The 24,316-nt window shown below is 42.9% G+C and overlaps 1 protein-coding gene across 1 annotated transcript in view; it reads right to left on the bottom strand.

The window, feature by feature from the left end:
• Positions 1–14,245: 14,245 nt before the first annotated feature.
• The window catches only part of PLPP3 (phospholipid phosphatase 3), a 77,387-nt gene continuing 67,316 nt past the window's right edge, over positions 14,246–24,316 (bottom strand). The window contains exon 6 of the mRNA XM_037499596.2: positions 14,246–14,484. Coding sequence (XP_037355493.1) covers positions 14,359–14,484 — 126 coding nt within the window. The 3' untranslated portion in view covers positions 14,246–14,358. The remainder of the gene's footprint in view (positions 14,485–24,316) is intronic.

The raw sequence follows: 24,316 nt of genomic DNA, 5'->3' as shown, positions 1-24,316 counted from the left end.
ACTTGAGTTATCATAATTATCAGTAGTACAAAATTGATCAAAATAACAAATATGAATTTTTAAAAAATAATTCCTAAACATAAAGAAAACTTTACTGGAAAGTCATCTCATAATGAGTTAAATAAAACTTTTCTTAGTTCAGGTACCCACTGATATATATTTATGCTAGAACAACACAGAGTTAAGCATCAATCCTATTCCTATTTTGCATATTTACAGATGTCAGCACTGGAAAACCATATTCTCAAAAATAAGTATGCGGGGAAGAAGGAGTTTTGTTATAGGATATGACTCAGTTCTCAAAGTCCTTCTATGTTATAGTCAATAAGCTACATGGTGAACTCTCACCAAAAATTGTTTTTAAGAATATATCATCATGGAGCTAGAAGGGATTATGCTCAGTGAAATAAGTCAGAAGGGAAAAGAAAAATATCGGATGGTTTCACTTATAGGAGGAATATAGGGGAACCAAATAAAGGATCAGGGGAAAAAATAATAACAAAAAGAAAATTGGCAGGCAACTATAACTCAGAGACATTCTGTGGGGGAGGGAGAGGGATCAGAACAGGGGAGGGAAGAGCCCAAGGGACTATGGTGATGGTGCACGGGTGATGCGATGGTGGGAATTCTATGGGGACTATGCCTGAGAGGAGAAAGCAAATATTGTACAAAAATGAACAATGATGTAAAAAATATATAATGAAATAAATTATGTTTAAAAAAAGAATATATCATCATATCCTCAAATAACTGATACACCTGAAACTCAGTTTAGGGCATGCTAATCATAAGGTGCCTATTCCTTTCTTTTTTTTTTTTTTAAATTTTTTTTTTTTTTATTTAGAGGCATGTTTTATTTATTTATTTGTTTGTTTGTTTGTTTGTTTTTGTTTATACATGCACTGGGGACAGTCAGAAGCGCGGGAGGGTGAGAGGATTCACCAGAGCCAGAGCGGGGAGCAGAGCAGGCAGAAGGACCGAAGTACACTGCTGAGGGGAGCAGCGGGCGGCAGGAGAGGTCTGCGCGCCACGTGGGACCCTCCTCCGGTGGCCGGGGAGCAGCCGGGGATCGAACCGGTGCTGCAGAGGCTGCGGGCAACTTTGCAACCCAGCGCTCAACCGCTGCGCCACCGGGGAGGCCCAAGGTGCCTATTCCTTTCATGAGAAATGTCAAGGGACTGCCTGGTCCATCTCCTCTGGCAGGAGGGGGGATGCCCCAGATGTGAATGGGATGTGAGAGGGGGCTACAACAGTTGCCCCTGCCCTTGAGCACCCAGGTGGGTAGGAAGAGTGCTATCCTGAAGTCAAAAGACTTGGGTTCTAGTCATGGGACCTGCTCCACTGGCAGTGTTACCTTGGACAAGTTATTAAACCTCTCTGAGCCTCAGCATCTCCCTCCCCTCTTCATGCAGGTTCACAGACTCTGAAGGCAGGAGCAACTCTCCCTGGAAACACGAACATGCTTTGAGTACTTTGATTTTTCAGGAATACACCCAGGTATAGCTGAATCACTCACTCTGAAATCTTATTATCATATAATTTTCACTTTCAAATGTAGTAAAAAACCACATCACACAAAATTTACCAGCATAACCATTTTTAAGGGTATAGCTCAGTAGTGTTGAGTATATTCTCATTGTTGTGCAGCCAGTCCCCCCCTTTTATTTTATACTGAGATGGGACTTTTGTTAATTGAAAAGATATTTCTTGAGTACCTACTACGTTTGTGTATGTACATCTGTAGGTGATGGACAACGCGAATCAGACATATGTAAAGTTCACAACTCAGTATAGTTTTAAAAGTGGACCCATTCCTTTATCTCATCTCTTTAACCATCAACCAAGCCTATCGGTCAGAATATCAAGTTGGTAGCACAATCCCAGAATTCCAGTTTGAAATCTTGATGTTAGTGTGTGGCCAAGGAGCACCCCAGGACCTCCAACTTGCACACTATGACCATGCACACAAAGACAAAGCATACGTTCAGCATGAAAACTCTTTAATAGAATTGGTGCACATAGAGAGAGGAGAGATAATAATTATTTTCCAATAAAACACAAAGTTATCCACCCCCTTGTGGGTAAATGCCCAGTCAAACAAGGTTGACCTAAACCAAGGCTACTGAGGCCTAAGCACTTGCCACAAGCCTAAAGCACCTTGTGGCAGAGAACCATCAAAAAGGGGTTCTGAAGCAGATCCCAGAAAGCTGAGACAAAAGGAGAAAAATCAAAGTACAAATCAAGAGAACAGCCACCACCATCAGCCTCCCCATGTGTCTCTTTCAAGTTTCTCTATCTCTCTCCATGTGTCTTCTCCAAGTCCCCTAAGTCCCTTTTGCAAGTCCAAAGCTGAGAAGCAAGCACTCCCTTCTCCACAGAGCCCGCCTGCCTTCCATGTTATATAGCTTTACCTGGCCACTAAGTTCTGTGCCCTAATTCCCAGTGCCAGTCCAGGGCAGCTACAGGTAAATGGGGTTGGGAGACATGGTACCTCCCCTTTTATGGAGATGGCACTGTTACGCTGAGACTACCTAGTTCCAGCCTCCATGCTTACAACACCTCTCCAGATTCTTCCTCACACCAACCCAGTTATCCACCCCACCTTTATTCACTCCCTTATAAGAGGTGTGTAGGTGTTGGTATCTCTCTGGAGACTGATTGTATTTGCAAACAAGAAAAATAAGATTTAGTTCTATATCCTCAGCACTTTGACAAGGTTCTGGGGACATAGACATATTCCATAATTGTTTTATAATGTTTAGTTCTAAAGTTGGAATATTCCTTATTTGTTCAAAATCATTGAAATGACCCAAAATGCAAACTCAAAACAATTAAAAAGTCAGTACTTGCCTCATATGTGTCAGGCTCTTTTATAAAGGTTAGGACTATCTTGATCTATAATATCAGGACTTATTCTGGTTGGGGTAAGAGAATCAACAATAAATAAGAGAAATATCAGGCAGGGATTAGAAGGGTGTGTTGGAGGGGCCTCCCTGGTGGCACGGGGATTGTTAAATACAGTGCTATCAAACTGTTGTCAGCCAGCCACTGCAGCCAGCCAGGGAGCTGACACACAGGGCACAGCAGACCACACCTGTCTTACCCGCTGCTCCCCTCAGCAGTGTATTTCAGTACATCTGCCTGTTCTGCTCCCCACTCTCTCTGGTGAATCTTCTCTCCACCATCCCCACTCCTCCTCCCACCCTGCACCTCTGGCTTACATCCCAGTTCTTGTATGCATAAATAAATAAATCTTAAAAAAAAAAAAAAAAAGGGGGGGGGGTGCTGCAGCAGCAAGGACCTGGGTTTATTACTAATTTACTATGGAGATTCAGTGGAGTTCTCTCTGGAATAGAGTTAGTTGAGCAGTGGTCTGTTTGACAGAAAGGAACCAAGGAGGGGGTGGTCATAGGGAAGGGCATTCTTGGCAGAAGGAACAGAGGTTCTGATGAAGGAAAGTTTTTTTTGGTTCGGGTTCCAGTACATTATTTCTATTTTAGAGATAAGACTACCAAATCTAGGAGAGAGAATATGATCTGTCCCCCTCTCACAGGAGTGTCTAGGTTGGGAGTTAAGTACAGTCAGAAAATAATCATATTTGAGGGGTTTGTAGACATTTATCACTCTAAGTTATGGGAAAGAAATAGTCTAAGTGAACTTGGTCCAAAATAAGCCCTTCTCATTCCAGGCTCCCCAATGGGCCATCTGTTTCATCTATTTCCTGTGGCTTTTTCCATCTCCACCTGCCCAGGTTGTTGACTCCTAAATGTCTACACTTTTACAATATCTCCAGCCCAGAAGGGTATTCTGACCTAGCAATTCTAGTCCCCAACTAGAAAGCAAGTTCATCTCTTTTGTACATTGTTATATTGTCCAAAATCAAAGTATTGTCTGACCCATCATAGATAGTAAATAAATACTTGTTGAATAAAAGAATGAGTAAACTCTCCAATATCCAATTATATTGGATATGTCCAGCTCAATGTCTCACTGACACCTCAAATTTGACATATCCAAAACAGAATTCTTCATTCCAGCTGCTTTCTCCCCAAAATTGCTCTTTCCCTCTTTTCTCTTTCTCTCTGAGATCAGCACATCCTTCACTTGACGTCCCAAGTCAGAAAATTGGACATCATCTTTGATTTCGTCTCTCTGTTCTACCCATTTGTAATAGGCAATGAAGGTTTCCCAGTTCGAAATCTCTCCATATTCTAGAATCTACATTTCATGGATGTAGCTTGGCTCAAAGTGTCCTCATTTCTCTCCTGGATTATTATGCTAGTCATCTAATTGTCTCATTTCTTTCTGTCTCTCCTACATAATACTGTATTCTGTGTAATCTTAAAGGGAAGATAGTTTTTAAATTATAAAAGCTACATAATTATTCTAAAAATATGCAGAGTACAGAAAAAACTTGAAAAAGAAAGTGAATCTTAAATAATTTCATTATGCAGAGATAGTGTGTTTTGTGTTTTGTTTTGTTTTTTTGGTACAGTTCCTTCTAATAGTTTTGCTGTGCACATAGATATTTCTTTTAAACCAAAATCAGAATCATGTAAGCTTTGAAATCCTTTTTTTGAGTTGATATTTATTTTAAATACCTTTCTATTCCTTTACATATTGTTGAATACATTTGACTATTTTAAAATATCACATCAGTTGGTTGTATCAGAATGTATTTAATCATTTTCCAATTATTTAACATTAGATTATTTCCAGTTTCATTATTTAAAAAAAAAACAGATTTAAGTGTACATCCTTGCACATAATTTTTTGTCTTTGATTATTTCCTTATCATAAATTATTAGAAGTTTATTTATTAGACCAAATTATATGAAGGTGCTTATGCTTCTTGGCATTTATGTCCAGCTGCTTCAGTGACTTTTAAAAAATATGATTCTCTTTTTAAGGTCTTTAAAGGTGGAGATCAGAAAACAGTTTAGACTTGGTAGGTTTACAAGACTTCACAACCTCTACTACTGTCCTTACTTCAGCTTCCACCACAACCACACACCAGCCTTTTATTCCAACCACATCAAACAGATGACGCGCTACGTATCAGCTCGTGAAACGTGTCAGACCTGTGGACGTGGTTGTGTTCTCTGCCGAGAACATCACGTTCCTTTTTCTTCATCTAACCAACTCCTACTAGTTGCTTCAAAACTTAGCATTAAGCATCACCTATCTGAGATGTAATATATCTTTGATGTAAACGCTTGCAGTGAGTCAGACTCTATTCTAAAAACTCATTTCATTTAATCACTACAACCATTTCACATGGGTATGCTATCTTCAATGTCCCACTGAGGAAAGAGAAGCTCATTTAGTGAGTGGCTTCTGTAGTTAATTGGCAGAGGGGAGACTTAAACCCAAGTCTATCTGACACCACACCCACGTTTTTATCAGTGTGTGTATGAGTGAGATTTGCTTCCTCTCTGAACTTCCTGTCATTTACATTCCTCTTCTCTGGGTTTCCTCCGTATCCTGAGCTTACCTTTGTGTTTCTTTTGTCTATAGATAGAATGCCCTCCTTAGACTGTAAATCCCTTGAGGGCAAGAACTATGTCTTACTCACAGGGAAAAGCTCAGTGAATATTTACTATTTGAATGAATGAGGAATGAATAAACAAACACTGGTTGCACTCATTACTCTGATCCTGGTTTTCCTTCATTTCCTTTGCTGTCACCGATGATGACTTTATTAGCTTGTCTCCTTGGGGGATCACCACTCATTTCCTCTGATGTCTTGATTCACGCTGGGGTCCTCCAACAGACCAGGGGTGACATCACGGTCATGGCACTCCTCTGCCAATAAAGAAGGACCCCCAGACAGCAGCCCATGAATCTAGCAGAAAGAGAAAGATGTTGAGAGAGAGCACCCCTGGTAGAAAGTTTCTGTTTGCCCACATGCCAAAGTAATGAGAGGGAAGGAAACACAGAAATAGAAGGCAGAGGCTTAATGGAATGGAAAGGGGCCCTGTGTACAGCAGGAACTGGCCTTGAAAGACTAAAAAGAAAATGAAAAGGACAAACTGGACACATAAACTTCGATTAGAATCAAAGAGATAAGGTCCACAGGAATATTGTCTACAGAGGTGGTCCCACTGATGTCAAAACGCACTCTACTCCCACCCTTCCCATGCCCTGCACCCAAGAGCAGAGCAGTGTTCACTTAGGTACAATGGGTTCCACCTCCCATAACAAGAACCTTCCTTTGGGAGACTTTCTGACTGAGAGCTGCTAGAACCACATGTTCCACAGTTTGGTCACCAAAGTGGCAATTATCCTTTATTTCCCCTTTCCACTGTTACCGCAAACATCACAGCATCTCCACAAATGCCACCTAAGGGTTTGTGTCACTACTCAGAAGAAGCAGAGTGACTGTGTACATACATGCATATACTTGAACACACAGACTGCAGACCTAGCCAGAGAAATACATATTACATACTTGTACATATGAATACACATATCCTTCTACATATATAAGGTAAGGAGGGACTCCCTAGTCATTTATTCAATCAAAAAATATTTTCAAGTGCCCACTCTGTTCTGGTCACTATGTCCCAAGCTAAGACAAAAATGAAAGATAAGATCCTGTCACAGCCAGTAGGTGAAAATCAGTAGGCGAAATAGGTAGGCATATAGTCAATAGCAGAATAAGAAGGCAGCAAAGTCACTGTGGGCTTAGACATTTCTCAATGAAGGTGGAGGTAGATCTTTTCGATCCTTGAAGATGGTATGGAAATAGTTTCATATACATGAGAAAAACGGTCAGCCTGGTTGGATTTACAGAAACAAGGGAAAATATAGATGCAGCAAAAGAAATGGGAATCTAGAGAAAGGCAAGTATCAGACCATGAAAGGAACCCCATGCTGAAATTACAAATTCAGTAACATGGCAGACTTCACTATCAGCACCACTAGCAGAAAAAAATACATGTAGAAACATTGAGTAAAATATAACAACTCCCTCGACTTAATAAAAGGTAACAGCTCCCTTTCCCATTAATACATGGGCCAGGTTCAAAAGAGCTCCGTATATCTAATATAAAACCTATGTAATGCTTTTAGGCAGAAGTAGAGGTTGGAAAGGTACACTGCCATGCCTTCTTGTATATCTGAGAAGTCTGAACTATTTTCTGAAATCCTACTTTAGAGAGTTAAAGACAAGAACATGACTAGATTTGCATAGTCCAAGACCTGTAAACCTCCTGCAACTCCTTCCTGGCAGGAACAAACAAAAATGCTTTTTAGATACCAGGGCACATGGGACTCTCATGGAAAACACAAGCTCTGCTACAGTTAAGCTCACAATAAAAAATTACAGGCCACACCAACTCAATCTATTCAGTACCCAAAATGAATAACAAAACCCAAAGGGATTTTACTTATTTAAATGTATCATATTGTTAAAATTGAAAAGTCTGACAATATTAATTATTGAGGATGGAAATCTCACATGCAGTCGCTAATATTAGTATTTAAATGTGTTACAGCTACTTCTTAGAGCATTTTGGCAATAATAGCTATTAAAAATAGCTATTAAAATATATACACTCTACCATCCAGAAATTCCACTTCTGTACATATTTTGGGCTAAAACATTCATTTGAACAAGGGATATATGTGTTCATTGCTGAAATATTTATAATAGTGAAAAACTGGAACAACCTAAACAGTCTTCAATTTTATAATGGATTAGTAAGATTTACCCATACATACAGTGATGTTGCATGGTGGTCAAAATATTCTAGATCTCTGTATGGTCATGTATAAGTTGTGAAAGAATGACACAGAGTGATTAAAGCAGATTATGAGAATCATGCTACTTGATCATATTTAAACATATACATGTATAAAACAGTTCTCTATATACATAGCTCATGGATGCATACATATGTTGGGTCACACATCAAAGTCTAGGATAATAATTACCTGGGGAAGGGACTGTGTGGATCATAGAGACTAAGTTTTTATTGTATATTAATAGCATATTTTTTAACAACAACATTATTTAATCTGGAACAAATAGGACAAAATTCTATCTGTTAAATCTGAGGGTTAGCCACCTGGTTCTCAAGTTAGTTTTTGTATTGTATTTTTGGAACAAATTGAACTATTGAAGCAGAAATAAATATGCTGTGAAGGATTTTATTCCCTAAGCAGGTGAGTGACATGGTTAGATTTGTGCTTTGGAAAGCTTGCTCGGACTCCAGTGTAGTGGAATTCTTATAAGAAGATAGATGGGGACAGGGTTACCTAGTAGAGAGGCTGTTGTACTAGGCTAAGAATGAGTTCATAAGGCCTGAGTAAGTTAGTGGTCGGTTCAGATGCTTAAAAGAGAACCTTGGAGCCCTTGGCATCATCCCCACAGGTTTTATTTATTTATTTATTTATTTATTATTTAATTTTTTTATTTAAATGTTTTATTTTATATAATTTTTTAATTTTTTATTTAAATATTTTATTTTATATCATTCTTACATCTTTTTCATCTTTGCACAATGTATACATTTTCATTTTGGTTATATTCCCCATACAATTCCCACCCCCCTTATTTTGGCCCTAATCCCTCCCCCCATGCCCGTTAGTGTGTCTCTGGTTTATGGTTGCTTGTTGATTTTGATTTTTACTTTGTATTGATTAGTCTTTTTCCTGGTCTCTTATTTAGGTTTTCTAAATTTCTGCTATGAATGAGACCGTCTGGTATTTTTCTTTTTTCTTTTTCTTCTTTTTTTTTTTTCTTCTTTCTGACTTATTTATCTGAGCATGATCCCTTCTAGCTCCATCCACATTGCTGCAAACTGCATGAGTTTATCTTTTTGATTGCTGAGTAATATTCCATTGTGTATATGTACCACATCTTCTTGATCCACTCATCTATTTTTGGGCATTTGGGTTGCTTCCATAGTTTAGCTATTGTAAATAGTGCTGCTATAAACATAGGGGTGCAGGTGCCCTTTGGAATTACTGTTTCTGTGTCCTTTGGGTAAATACCTAGGAGTGGGATTGCTGGATCATATGGAACAGGCATATGAAAAAATGTTCAAAATCACTTGTAATCAGGGAAATGCAAATCAAAACTACAATGAGATACCATCTTACACCAGTGAGAATGGCACATATTAAAAAAAACTAACATCAACAAATGTTGGCGAGGTTGTGGAGAAAAAGGAACTCTCCTGCACCGCTAGTGGGAGTACAAACTGGTCCAACCACTATCATCCCCACAGGTTTTAATGGTAAGCAGGGGAACCAAGCCTGCAGGGAGACAGCAACTTGAGCCCCCTGCGAATCTCTATGCACTCTTTTCTCTTGGCTTTCCCTGATGTTCTCTTGTGGTCTCTTCCTCATCCTCTCATAGCTGTTTTCTTCCACCCATATAGCCTCAACCTCCAGCCTCAGGTGTGTGCCCATTTACGCATGCCCACACCATCCTCCAGGGATCCACCATGAGGCACACATGTCTCGGGCCCATGCTCCCAAGCCCTGTCTACATTTAAGGCCGCAGGTGATAGCCACCCAGGCTAGTGGGGTAAAAGCCTGACCGATTCATTACCCTACAGTGGTCTGGAAATAAAAGGAAGAAATAAGTTTGAAAGCTATTTAGGAGATAAAATTGCATTATATTGTCAATGTTTTCTTTTTCTTTTGGTATTTCTTTTTTTGTTTATATTTTACAAAGGTCCCTCTTTCTCCTTTCCAGTTGAAGTCTGACACAGCAATAGACAAGTGCATAAATCATAAGTATGATGCTTAATACATTTTTACAAAGTGACTCCTACACAGACCAAGTCCTCTGCTGTCCACAGGTCCATGCCAGGAACCACAAACTTGAGTTCTGTCACCATGGATGCCTTTGCCTATTTTGAACTTTCTAAAAATGGATTCACACAGTATGTGTCCTGTTGTGCCAGTTTCATTTGCTCGATACTTTTTCCATAAATTCGCACATGTATTGCTGCAGAGCAGGAGATTGCTGGTGTTCATTGTTGAATGGTATCCCTTGTGTGAACATTTAATTCCACTATTGAACTACCCATTCAATTTTAATGGAGATTTGGGTTATTTCCCATTTTGGATAGTGCCACCATGAGCTTTGATCAGTATATATATAACCTTCTTTTGGGAGTATTTTTAGGAGTGGAATTTTTGGGAGATAAGATATGCTTAATATTCAGTTAAATAGATATGGCCGATGTTTCCCCAAAACAGTTGTCCCAGTTCATATGCCCACCAGTAGTGAATAAGAAAGGCAGTTGTTTCACATCTTCAGCATTTGGTATGATCAGAGTTGTTTGTTTAATTTAGACATGGGTGTCACAGCTAAGTGGTGATATCTCATTGTGATTTCAATTTACATTTCCCTGTGACTAATATTGCCGATCATGCTTTCATATTTACCTCTCATTTGGCGATGGAGTCTTTAAAAAGGGTTTTTTCTCGGGCCTCCCCTGGTGGCGCAGTGGTTGAGCACTGGGTTGCGAGGCTGCCCGCAGCCTCTGCAGTGCCAGTTTGATCCCCTGCCACTGGCGAGGGTCCCTCCCCCACACAAAAAAAGTTTTTTTTCCTCTTTTTCTTATTCATTATTATTTACAAATTGTTTGGATCAAAAGATTCTGATACTTAACATTTATCTCTAGTAGCCGGGGTGATCAATTCTACATCTTTTTTGGGGGGGGTGGGGGGGTCAGGTGTGATTGTGTGTACACGGGTGTTGTCAAAAACTGCAAAATGCTATTAAAGGCTTAACTATCAGGATTGCAAGGGTTTGGGCAGAAGCTGGCATTTTCCCCTCAGGGTTGGATGTTCTAGAAGGAATGCTTACAGGAAGGTCCACATGGAGGACCACAATATCTTTCTGACTCATTGCATTTGCAGCCCCCACAGAACTTCCTGTGTATGACATATGTGTGTGATTGTTTTATATTTTTGAGTTTTACAGGTTCACTTATGGAGATCAATTTTACCTCAGGATGGAGAAAACTCAGAATCTCACCCTTATTTACAGGATGGGGTTTAGATGGTAGATTCGGGACTTTTGAGTTGACAAAATTTAGTTGAGAATTTTGGACTTTAATGCTGTAATATGCTGAAACTTTAGAGACATTGGGATAGGGTGAAGGTGTCTTACGTGAAATGAATGTGAATCCTTGGGGGTGGGAGAGTGTAGAGTGAATGAAGATTACACTGCTGGCCTCTGGGCCTATCACCTGCCAGCTTAATGAAGGAGGCACTTGGGAGTGTGGGCCCAGGGCACGCATACCTGATGGTGGACACCTGGAATAAGATGTGGGCACACGTAAGTGGGCACGCTGAGCCTGGAGGCTGGGGATATAAAGGTGGAGTAACTCAGACAGAAGATCCTATGAGAGGATAAGCGGCTGCTGTGAGAGAAAGTGAACATGAGAGAATGCCAGAAAAAGCCCAGAATAAGCATATGGAGAGAGATTCGCACAGGCACTAGCAAAAGGCAGCTCTCCTGCCCACCTGGGACAATGCAATCATTTGTTTTCACAAAGCTTTCCCTTCGCAAAGCAGAAGCGGCTGCCCTCTGCCCACCTGTGTCTGTGCAGGTAGCTCTTTTTTATTTCTCCTTTTCCTAATCAACCTGCCCTCTTAAAATGTTAAAAAAAAAAAAAAAAAGAAAGAAAGAAAGAAAATAGGTGAGGTGGACAGTCCTGGGTTATCTGAGCAGGTGAAATTAAATCAGCAGGGTCCTAGATGCAGCAGCGTGGCAGGGGAGAAGAGCCCTTCCTTCCATAGCAGTGAGAAGGCCCAGCCCAACATTGTTGGCTGTAAAAGTGGAAGAGGCTCACAAACCAGGGCAGGTGGGTGGCCTCTGGAAGCTGAAGAAGGACAGGAAAGTGCTTCTTCCCCCGGAGCCTCCTGTATTCTCAGATAATAAGTTGGTGCTATTTTATGCCACCAAGTTTGTGGTAATTTGTTAGAGCGACCACAGGAAATGAATGCTAGTCCTGGCCTGCGATGCGCTCTGGAGGGATCTTTAAGTAGTTTCATCTTTGCATTCCTTAATAGTCATTAAAATAAGAACTGCGCGAGGATAAGTGACAAGTAGAAGTGCTTAGTACAGAGGCATCCAAATAAATGTGAACGTCCAGCTTCCTCTCTTTTCCAGGGTGGGGAAACACAGGGAAGGAAAGCAGGAGCCAGTGCCATCCTCAGGGCCACCCTCCTTTTCTTTGATGTGGGGCCTGGATAAAAGGCTCCCCTAGCAAGCACACCTTATCTACAGCACTGCTTCTTATCTGCCTTGTGGGGACCACGGCCCTTCCTTCCCAAAGGAATACCCCCTTTAAAATACAAAGGCACTTTTGGAGGTGAGAACACAGCCAGGGTCTCACTCTGCAAACAGGCTTTCAGAGATGAAAGGCCAGCTCAGACATCAGTATCTGCAGGGCATTTATATGATGGCCACCATATTGCCCACTGAAAGAATCAAGAGGTAGTGCCCCCAACTAAGGCAAGTCCTTTCACAAGGAAAGGCCTGAGCTCCCCATCCTTCTACCCACACATACTGGAGACAGACATCCCTCAGACACTTCCAGTTTAGTTAGTTGTGTTATGAGCTTTTATTTAAAAAGCACATTTAATACAAGTATAGTTTCGCAGATACAAGTTTTCACTTTGTATTCTACAAAAGTCTTTGAATATTATTTTCTTTACAAAATGGAACCTTACAAAAATACTGACAATTTAATGCTTTTATACAGTTTTCTCTAGTTGCAGTTATTCCTCTCATTGTAAAACAATGTCTACCACAGAACTATATTTTAGCTGATATTAAAAAAATTAACTTGATGCTTTTTTAAGCAGCTAATGTAAATAACACAGGTCGAGACACAGTTTATAATCATAGTGGATATAGCTAAAATTGTTTCAGAAATAATATTTTACATAGTTAACTTTTAATGTTTTATACATTATTTATATAATATTTATATATAAAAATCATAGCTTGCTATAAATTGAAATGAAAGGACAGTTTCTGTAGTAAGGATGTGCATGTGGTTGATCCATGTGGTTATATTTAGCCCTTACATTTAGCATCCAAGATCTGAAAGCATGTCTCCCTTCCTCCTCTCCTCAAAGGTTCAGTAGAAGGGTTCCCAGTCTACTGCCTGGAGTAGGACCTTGCTTGGAAGGACACTTATGGACAGAGGATGAGGTGAGGAAAACTCTCAACAGAGATTGAAACCGTGTGTTCTGCCCAGCAGAACCTACCAAGAACTGCCCTAGAGATCAACCCCAAGACATTAGTGCTTTACCAGCTCAGCAAGAGTGACTCCGACAGCCACCCTTGCCAGCTCCATTATCTAGAAGGGCAGCCCTCTCAGACATGAGACCATCTGCTACTCTGGCTCGTTCTGACTTTAAGTAGCCAAAAGTTTGGTTTATTTTTTCATTCTCGCCCGTTCACTCCCTCATCTCTTAGACGGCAGGCTGCTCTGCACGGGTGGCGGCAGCCCACGCCTCTGCTTGTCTCCAGGCCCTCGAAAGGAAATCCTGGTGGGCACACAGCAAGGACTTCAAGGAAGGAAGCAGCAGACGAAGCTAACCGATACGAAGAGCGTGCGAGCGCCCAGTGATTGATGTGCACGAGTTCAGCATCCCCAGCTGACTTGTCAGCATCACAGGATGATGCGTCCAAAGAAGACACCTAAGGGCCTGGACCCTCGATGTCTTCTGAAATTGTGCTATTTGTGAAATTCACTCATCCACAAAGAGTCTCCTAGCCACTAAAGTGAGGGACGGCGGTGGTTGACCTAAGTGTTGGGGAAGTGAGTGAGTGATGAGGCCTTAGGACAGGGAATTCGATTCAGGGTCTGAAAACTGGACGGAGCCAACTTGCTCTTTGTTCCATTTAAAAAAGACAACAAAACAAAACAAAACTTCCTGAACCAAAGTCAGTAGAGAATAGAGTGGTGTAGGCTGAGAGACACCAGGGGAGAGCCCCCCATGGCTGTTTTCTTGATTCAGTGCTATTTCTGGCTTTGTGTGCTACAAGGTGAATCTGAATTTTTCTCACGAGGTGACCAGCAGACTCAACTCAAATCATTTTAGTGTTTGTTCCAGAACAAGCCCGTGTTCACTAGAACATGAACACTTAAACCAATTGCACATCCAGGACTCCAGCACTTGGTGTTAGTTTGTTGTTTCCACTGAGGTGAACACTACCTATTTTGGAAGGCCACAAAGTAAGACTTTTTTTTTTCCTTTTAAATCAGTCGGGCAAAAAGTTTTTCCCTACATTCTACTGTCTGATGAGATTGGAGAGCAGCAAGAAGTTGCTGTCAGCAGTCATTTACAAGAACACTTGAAGGTGGGTGGCACCTACACCATGTTGTGGTGATTGTTCCTGTCAATAATGTCCACTGGAGAAAGAATTTCCTTCCTGATGGCTGGTGGAGGCAGGGAGAGTGTTGTCTTAGTCTTGAAGAGGTCAGACACGAAGAAAACCTAGAAACACAAATCAGAGATCCAAATCAGTAACTGACATTCGGGACCCAGGGACAGGCAAAAGCCACGTCATAGGAGCCCAGCCTTTAGGAAAAATGGGCCCAATCCGTAGAGTTTTAAATAGGGGAGGACCATGGAGACCAAGTCTCATTGCTCATTTCAGGAAACAGAGGCCCAGAGAAGGACAGTAACTGCCCCTGGTTGCACAGCTAGGGTAGGAGTAGAAGGCAGTTCTTGGGGCTGTCAGTCCATTGCTCCCAATCTGCACGCCCCCCTTCCTTATTTTGGCAGGCAGATGAATAGCAGTGAAAGAGAAGTCCCTACACAAAGTTCTTAAACAAAGGTGGCAAGGACTCATGATTAGTCACAGTCACTACTCCATACTTTCCCTTTCCCCACAAAGGAATCCAGGGGGTAGCCAAGAAAGATCAGCCAATAGCATTCCTATCAGCAAGAGCCTGAGCAAGGAAGCACTTGTGACCACTTTTTCCTGAAAACGCAGTGATATCAACAATCTGATGGAGGTCAAGAAGCCAGGGTCTCACTGCTGTGGGAGTCAGCAACTCACCAGGGAGGAAAGGTCAATGAAAACTCTCCTATCGCTCATTCCCAATGTCCTTCCTCCTACTGAGCATGTGACCTCACTGCATCCTTCATAGAGTCATCAAGAAAGGTTTACAGAACACCCACTTGTAAGGGAATAAGGATGGCTCGGGTATACATTTCCTGTCTCAATGAGCTTATGACAAAAGATTAAAAACCCTGAGGAGTTACTGGAATAAGAAAAATTGATGCTTTGGATTAGATGGCAAAACAAACACACAGACATCCACTTGAGCCATTTAGCAACAGGAGTTTGCACTAAGTAACCATAAACGGCAGCTATCAGTCATGTACTTTAATAGAAAACACGTGGCTGGGTTTTTTTTAAAGGGGGAATGAAACATATGCACATTTCCTACGTGGAACAGCTTTCTGGACGAAGTCTTCGTCCTCGGATAACAATGCACTCACTAGTAATGATGGCACCATTAATTCATTCTGCCGCATATTACAGGCAGGATAATGAAGTTCTTAATAAGACTTCACCACACCAAGGTTCTAGCAGCCGGGGTCTGGCCACTGTAAGGACTGGGATGATTCACTGACCCAATCAGCACAATGTTCCCTGTGCAGTAACGCAGCCATCAACACAGCACCACAACCATCACAAAAGTAACTGCCTATGATACTGGTGACCCAGGAGAGCTGGGGGCCAAGACAATAGTAACACATCAACAGTGAGAACTGTAGCACAGAAAAGGTTGTCTTCTTGAGAAGCAGGAAAGAAGATGTGATCCAGCCTTCCCAGGAGGCTCTAGGGATTCCTGCTTGGAAACCCTTTATTACCACAGGGGAAGGGGTCTTTAGTGCCCCCGATGATTAAAGTTAAGTGTGAAGATCATTAAGGTTTTCAATTCTTCTCTGACAGGTGCAGAGTCCAATCTTCACCTCTACTTGGAAACACCCTTCCCATTTAAGAAACCTTGCAAGGTTTCAATGAGTCCCTCCATCTCTGGCTCTCAACTCCACTTCTTCCAGCCTTGAAGCTGGCTTCACCAAGTAAGGGCTCTAAGGGCCCAATTTCTTAGAGATCTTTCTCCCAGCCTCCAATCTGCTATGGGAAAAACACCAGGAGAGTCCTATGCCCCAAGCACTCCCCATTTCACAATCCTGATACTACCTTCATCTACTGGCTTATCTCCCAACTTAATTTCCTGAGTGCATATCCACTATACATTTGGGTATCTGTTTCCTAACTGCAAGATAGGAATAACATGAAGGTCAAAGGCAATAGTGTATTTGAGAAGACCCAAGTCTGTGTCTAATACAAAGCTTAATGATAGGCCTTCCTTTCTGTAATGCTCGGGGAACCACAACAATGAGCGGTCATGCTAAAGGAAGTCACGTTCTCGTGTCTCCAAGACCTTGCTGATCAGCCTGTCTCCCTTAACGGTGGTTTCTTAGGGAAGGAGCTCTGGCCCTAATCAGCCTGTATCACCCACAGCAATTATGGTTGTGTCTTGCACACGTCAGGGACTCAAAAAACATTTGTTGTTGAGTTTCTAAACTCCTCTCTACTGGAAGCAAGCACCCTTGGCCTTGGATGGTCGCACATCCTGTGGGGGAGCTGCACGCACTGCATGCATGTAGCCCAGCGGCGAGAAGAAAAGTAAAATCAAGTCCAGCAGAATCTCCCTTTAAGTTGTATTTCATGTTCAGCGTGGGTTGAGGTTACACAAACACTTTTTTTGGGATCATGAAACACAAGACTCAAATAGGCTTCCTAATGCTTGAACAGCAGAAACACAAGACAGATTAGTAAAATGGGATACCTTTGAACTTGGAGCAGTTCCATTTACTACAGATGATCCCTGACCAAAAAGAGAACCCAGAGGCCCAGGCTAGGAAGAGTCTCTACTGATTAAGCAGCTATCTTAGGTCTATAAAACAAACCCATTCCCAAGCCCATAGTCCCAGCACTATGACTCTCCTCTCCTGTGTGAAAGAACACATTAAACAATGAATACGGTCTTAGCAAGCAGGAAATCTATACCCTAACACCAAGAAATATTCTAAGTTATAAATGCCATGAACATTTTTCATCAAGTCCTTTTCTCCAATTCTTTGCATCTTATAAATTGTTTTTAAAAAAAACCTTCATCAGTAAACAGTGTGAAATCTGCTGTATGCCAAGTGCTAAGATTATAAAAGCAAATATACATAAGACAGAGTCCTTTGCCCTAGGAGTTCACAGCGGAACTCATGAGGAAAGAGATCAGGTAAACAGAAAACTACAATACTGTGTTTTAAGGATTATGATAGAAGGAGCCACGGTGTTAACAAAGCACAGAGAATGTGGATCTAACTCAGACAGAGGAGAGAGAGAGGACCTTAGAAGGCTTCCCCCAAAGGAGATGTGTTTGAGTTTAGCTTTAAAGGATAAGTAGGAGTCAGCCAGGTGGTGAATGGCAGGAATGTTGTCCAAGGGAAAGGGAGGAGTGTGTACGGACACAATACAGTGTGTTCAGGAGCTGCAGGTTGCTCAGGATGACCAGGACCAAGTGGTCAATGAGGCTGGAGGGGAGACAGCCAGATTGTGAGAACCCCATATGCCTCATTAAAGAATTCAAACCCTATCCTTGTGGCCCTAGGAGCCAACAAGTTTGAAGCAGAGAAGCAGCCTATTGGGAAGACTTGTGTTAAGATAGGGAGACCTGAATTCCTAGAGGCACAAGATAAACTATGTGCTTATCTGTCCCCAAGTCTTTATGTTATTCCTTCTGCATAGAGCCCGAAGGCAGGGCTACCAGTTGGGACACCGTTGTAGAATCTAAGAGAGAATGAGTCCTGAACCATAACCATGGAGTGAAGACAAAGGAAAGCCAGTTGATGGAGGTGGTGGGTATACGTGCAGGGATGGATCATACTTTTCTACTTAGCTCTGCTTTCAACTCTCAAAAGTCTTTGTACTTATTCCCATCAAAACTCTTAGCAGTTTGAATAACTACACTAGGGTGAAAGTGTCAGTTCTTGTTTTCCTCTGCCTTCTAAGATTTTAGCTCCCACTGATACTGTCTTAAAGAGGTGGATGTGACCTCCCTCTCAGTCAGGATGGCAGACAATTGTGTAATCTGAGCCCATGACTTGATTTACCCAAACACTCTGGGCAAGGTAGTGCTTTCATCAAGAGCAAGACAGCACACACGTACAAAGCTATTCCAGGTGGGAGAAAACCCAGCTGATTAACTCCTGATGAGAAGTTAATACATATACAGGGTTCCTCCCCACAAATATGACTCTCCCCACAAATATGACTCTCATTATCATACCATTGCATTACCATCTCCCACTCCCCATCCAAGACACACGGCACTGGTAACAAGCTTTGCTCTTTAGAACTTATTTTCAAATCCAAGTTTTACCATTTTCCGAAAAATACCTAAATGAGGGATACAAGACCTACCTCAGAGAGTTACTCTAAGATTATACAGTATGATAAAAGGTTCAAGCATGGCAGCACAGTGTCCAGTGCCCAGTAACAGAGTGACACGTGAGGGTCATTATCACTGGCTAGTGCATTCAGTATCTTCCTACACAAAGCCCCTTCTAATCTCCTGGCCCTGTATGGAAAGAGAAGAAGAGAAGGGACTAGAAAAAAGGAAAAGGGAAAAACAAGAATAAGAATAAACACATGGAATCCAGACATGAAGACCATGTGTGACCACGTGTGGATGGAAGTTTTCTGCAGAACAGACAGAAGCCACTCTTAAAAGTCCTATCATTTCTGGGGCTATTGTGGGGGATGACTCAGCACAATTAAAAAAAAAAAGATGCTTCCCTTGTCTTTTGTTGGCATTCACCAGCTGCAGAGATGCCAGTCCCCTTGAGCACACACAGCAAGAGCTGCTGGGCTGCTGCCTGGCTGGAGCTCACCAAGAATCAAGCTGGCCAGAAGCAATATGCCTGGTTGGTAGCCAGGTTTCCATTCTCATTGTGGCAAAAAGCTGAATCAGCAAATTCTGGGGGTCAGTAAGGGCAGATTAAGACAATATTACCCTTTACGTGCTTCTGGAGTCCCTGAGTGCTTCAGCTCCCGAGAGTATGTAAGTAAATCCCTTGAAGATAGGAATCACATTCTTACACACTAGGATTTTTATAAACCTCTGTTGAATTTATAAGTAGAACAGATAAGTATAAAAGCAGAATTATGGATTCTTAGAACCAGAAGAAAACTGAGATTTGCCTAATGTGGTATTTCGCAAAGTATAATGCTTAGATCTATTTCAGAATCAATTAGGTACCTCTTGGAAAAGAGAATTCCCGGCCCATTCCTGGAAGGGTTCCCTGGAATCTGCATTTTAGTCAAGCATCCACAGGCTTCAGTACACACAGCTTCCCCCACCCCCGCCCTGTGTGAGTATAGACACATGCACTGCTCCTATTGCATACACCCCATACCTTGGCCTTGGCATCCTACTGTACTCAACAATCTTTGTCCACTCATCTTTCAAGAACTGCCTGCTAGAGGAATTCTTTTTAACCTTCTAGAAAACATAAGAAGAACAAACTATGGAGAAAGTTTTGGAACCTGGCTCTCCCTCATTTCTTGAATATAGGAAGTTGTCATCTAAAGAAAAGTCATTTTTACAGCAAAGTAGAGGAATTCAGGCAATTCTGAAGGAGAATCAGGGTCTGTGCTTTGCCAAGAAACTTACAGGAAGCCCCTTCTTGTTTCTCATGAAGGGGGGTTTCTAGTAAAGGTGGCCCAAAGGGTTCACAGCTCCGTCAATGGGGTGGCTCCCCATGCAACAGAAACTGGATGTCAGAAATGTGATTCCCCAGGATGATAAAGGCTGGACAAAGGCAGAGGCCACCACTCCCAGAAACCTAACATTTTAAAGCTGAAAAGGTAAGGGGGGGGTTATGATTTATGGAGTGCGACCCCTTGTCCCACAAGTTCCATCATCCCGAGGCCACAAGATTTACCATGTTCTTATCCATCTTCAAATATTGGTGCTATTCCTCTACATGAAGATTCCTTCTGCCGTAAAGAGTTCTTCCTTATCTTCGGTATCTCCTACAAAATGTCGATCCATCTTTCAACAATCACCTCCTCTGGGAATTCTTTCTAGCCTTCTGATACCTCCCCTACTGTCCCAGTAGAGGATCCCATCCAACTGCTTGACATCCCGCTTATCTACTTACACAACTGTCCCCTCTAGATCCATGTTTTTCAATCTGCATGTCACAAATCATTAGCAAGATACAAAATCAATTTACTGGGTAGTTACCACCAGCATTTTTAATGGTTACATAAAGAACATTAAAATGTATTGCACACAGTAAGGGTGCATTTTTATTTTGGGAAATACTGTGTCTATCAGGTTATGATGTAAAACTTATGTCTTACTATAAATCAGGGTCAAATCTTAGTCCACCGCACTGTAAGCTCTTTAAGGAACAACTGTTTTTAATTCCCTATTTTAAAAACAAAGCAAAGCACTAGACAGACAATGCACATTCAATCAGTGTGCTGCATTTGCCAGGCATGACACATCTTTTATTCAATGAACTCAATCCAAAGCGCATCTGAGGTACTATCAACCCCACTTCCTAGAATGGGAAAAGGAGGTGGAGTAAGAGTGACTTGCTAGTCAGCATGCGGGAGGAACAGAACTTCCTTTCAGAGTCTCTGCCTCACCGTCCATCCATTCAGCTCAGCAGGGAAATGAGAACGGAGATTTTTAGAAGGACTTTGCAAACTATGGCGTGCTACACAGACACTATCAACATCATCAATTGGGGGTCAAAGTACATCTCCGCTTTTGCTTCCTTCTCTCTCCCTGGGATCAACTGCAGGGGTACTGAGGTCAACCTCAGAGTCTACTGTGCAGAGAGCTAGGCTTTGCAGAAGAGTTTTAGGAAGTCATTCATCCATCCCCCTGTGTCCAGGCAGCAGTGGAATAAATCTAATGGCAAGAGATGGGAATCGCCCTGTTAGAGAAGAAGGATCTCTTGTAAATTCTCGGCCCAAACCAAGCTTGTTTGCAGCTTACAGTTTTAGTCCTTTGAGATATTAATCAAGAGAGCGGGCACTGCTCCTACACTGCCCTGTGTTCTCGGTACGGCACAGCTCCTCTGTGCCCCGCTTTCCTCCTGAGGGAACTGCCATCCTGAACTCTTCTTCACATGAGCATTCTTGCCTGTCTCTTTTCCCAAGGTCATCTCACTGGGGCAGAGACAAAGAATACCCTCGCCCTGCCCTACATCCTGGAGGAAGATAGCAGCACACAAAAGAGGACTGCTGGCCGCGCCACACCCCCGTGGAGAGGAAAATCAGGAAAGACTCTGCAGAGTGTTTATGAAATTCTCGAGCAGCTGCTTCCTCTGCTGAACCCTCAGCAATGGCGGCCTGGTCCTGCCCTGACCCCTCCCAGGGCCGCACAATTTGCCATCTGTTGGAGGGTCAGGGAGGAGGTGACCAGATAGGCAAGTTGTCACCAGACAGGAAATGAACCGATGTCTGTCCCTTCATCCGATTCCCTGGGCTACTCCTGGGGGTGGGGACGGTGAGCCCAGATGCAGAGCTCACCTCTTGGTAGGGGTGACTATGTGTGTGTGTGTAGGCAGGAGGGGGACAGTGAGGGTCAGCATGTGCCTGTGTTTACATTGGCCTATCCATCTGTGTCTGTCTGTGTCTGAGTGATGGTGAGAGAGGGGGGTGGGGATGGATGTCTGTGTTCTGAGTGTGACTGGGTTTGCCCATGTTCTTCTTGGCCAGGCTGTGGCTCTCCTCCTTTGTCTTGATACCTCCATCCACAGGTGTGCATCAGTGTGTAGGCCTGTCTGCCCAGGTTCCAGCGCCCATGCCCTTGTGTGGAGCTATGCAGCCCTGTAGACTGTCTGTCTGTGTTGGGTTCTAATGTCTTCCTTCTCCAAAAGGGTTCAACCAGGAAGCAGTGGGGGAGGAAACTGGACCCGCTCCTGTTTGGCAAGAGGGTTTTGTCCAGACAAGTCAGCTTGCTGTATGACAGGACTTAACCTCAGCAGACTTGGTGAAAGTGCTTGGCTGTCACTGTCTGCTGCCCAAGGCTCTGTAGTGACTAAGTCAATATTCTATGTGCTGCACCCACTGGGGACATAAAGGCATGTTATGACCCCCCAGTTGAGGCCACCTTCATGAGATGTGTCCATGAGAAGGAAGGTCCAGTTCAGTTCAGTTACTACAAAGTCATCTGTGCCACAGAATCTCTGTGGGAGGTGACAAATTAAGGGCACTTGAGATCAATTCAGATAAGGAAACTAGGCTCAAAGGGGAAATGTCTTGTTTGTGGTCACAAACTACTCATCATGTATTCTCGAGTCAATGCTTATTAAGCATCTGTTGTGTGTCAACCACTTCACTAAGCATGAAAATGAACAACAAGAAGGTTAATCCATGGATTCTGCTATTAAGATATCCTGTCACCACAGGAAGAACACACAAAGGACCAAGGAGACTAGAAGACAGTGAGACAATCTTATCTTCAGAAAAGACAGGGAAGGTGTAGAAGATACGATGTCAAAGATGTCCAAACCCTAAATCCCAGAACCTGCAAATATATGCCCACACGACAAAAAGGATTTTGCAGAGGAATAAGTGAATGTTCTCAAGATGGGGAGATCACTCCAGATTATCCAGGGAGGCCCAATGTAATCACTAGGGTCCCAATGAGTAGGAGCCAGAGGGACAGAAGGAAATGTGACCATGCAAGTAAAGGCCAGAGACAGCAAAAGAAAGAAAACAGATTTTCTGGTTTTAAAGATGAAGGGGCCACAAACCAGAGAATACAGGTAGCCCTGGAAGCTGCAAAAGCCAAGGAAACAGATTCTCCCTGGAGCCTCCAGAAAGACAGAAGGCCTGCTAACCCCTTGATTTGGCCAGTTGAGATTCATTTTTAATTCTGAAGTCAAGAATGGTAAGGAAATTAATTTGTGTTGTTTTAAGCCAATGAATTTGTAATTGTTACAGTAGCAACATGGAAAACTGTCAGAGGGCCCCATGGAGAGCAGGTGAAACAGGCAGGTAGTGTGCCCCAGGCAGGTAGCGTGCCCCAAGCAGGTAGAGCTAGAGGACCACAATGTCAGACAGGTGCTCAGGACACTGAAAAGACTGAGGTGTCAGGTATGCCTGAATGTGAGGGGCAGGAGGTAGCCGGAGGTGAGGCCTTTAAAAGAAGTCAGTGGTGGAGCACATGTGGGCTGGGTCAGACCTCCAGGGGTGCACCGGGTTCCTCTGCATCTCCTCCATGTGCCATCATCCTTCATGGTCCCAGTCCTCATCCCTTCCACGAGGACAATAAAGGATGTGAGATTTTATGTAGGATTTTTGAGGGATAAAAGATGATCAGTGCAAAGTGCTTACACAGTGGCTGGTATATAGGGAGCCCTCAGGCCAGCTGAGTGAGGACTATTTCTCTGTCACGTTATGGGGAGTTCATTCCACAGAAGCTGGGCTTGGGAGGTTATCAAGCACAGTGGAAAATCGATTCTGCAGGGGATTTCTTGGTCCCATGGAGGGGCCCTGTGTCCCACTGTATTGTCTTTTTTTGGGTCCTCTTCACCCCAGCTCATGCCTGTGTTCGAAAAACCAGTTTATAAAGTCACATTCAGGGGTGAGAAAAGAACCTGGCTTTTCTTGGGATTTGCCAAGACAGGTAATCTTGACTCTTGGGGGAAATTCTACAAGACAGAGCAGAGCAAGACCGCAGGGGCCTGCCTGGGTTGTGAGGGCTACGTAAGCTGCACAGTCAGGGAAGGCACTTGATAAAGCTGCAAAACCTATGAGGCAGCTGCCCTCTGTCCTCCCTACAGTTCCCTCTGCATGGCACCCACTGTCCTCAGATGACTTCTTGTTTCCCCAGATCCATCTCCAGCTCAGGCCAGGGCCCTGAGCTGTGCTTCTGTCTTCCTCACCATCAAAACCAGGATGGCAGATATGACGATGAAAATGACAAAGGACCCAGTGCCATCTGTTCCCCAAGCTGACCATTCTCAAGCGCCTGTCCTGACCTGTGCAGCTTCTTGCCCTGACCTCTCAGACAATTTAAAGGAGGTGGAGGCTTCAAGCCTCAAGGCAATGACTGTATCCGCCCAAAGGTTTGGGAAGCCTCCTGTGAGACCCTTAAATGCTCTTGGGGCAGCTGTCTATGCTGTTGATGCCTTAGTTAATTCAGACCATCCCTCTAAGATGACTGCCACATTTGGAAGCAACATTCTGGAGTCTGGGAGCCTCATGGGAGCAGCTGTC

This window comes from Talpa occidentalis, unplaced genomic scaffold (assembly GCF_014898055.3).
Source record: "Talpa occidentalis isolate TD23 unplaced genomic scaffold, MPIMG_talOcc4v2.1 talOcc4.9, whole genome shotgun sequence".
Taxonomy (NCBI): Eukaryota; Metazoa; Chordata; class Mammalia; order Eulipotyphla; family Talpidae; genus Talpa; species Talpa occidentalis.
The sequence above is the reverse complement of the archived record's forward strand: the minus strand, read 5'-3'. Positions and strand labels throughout refer to the sequence as shown.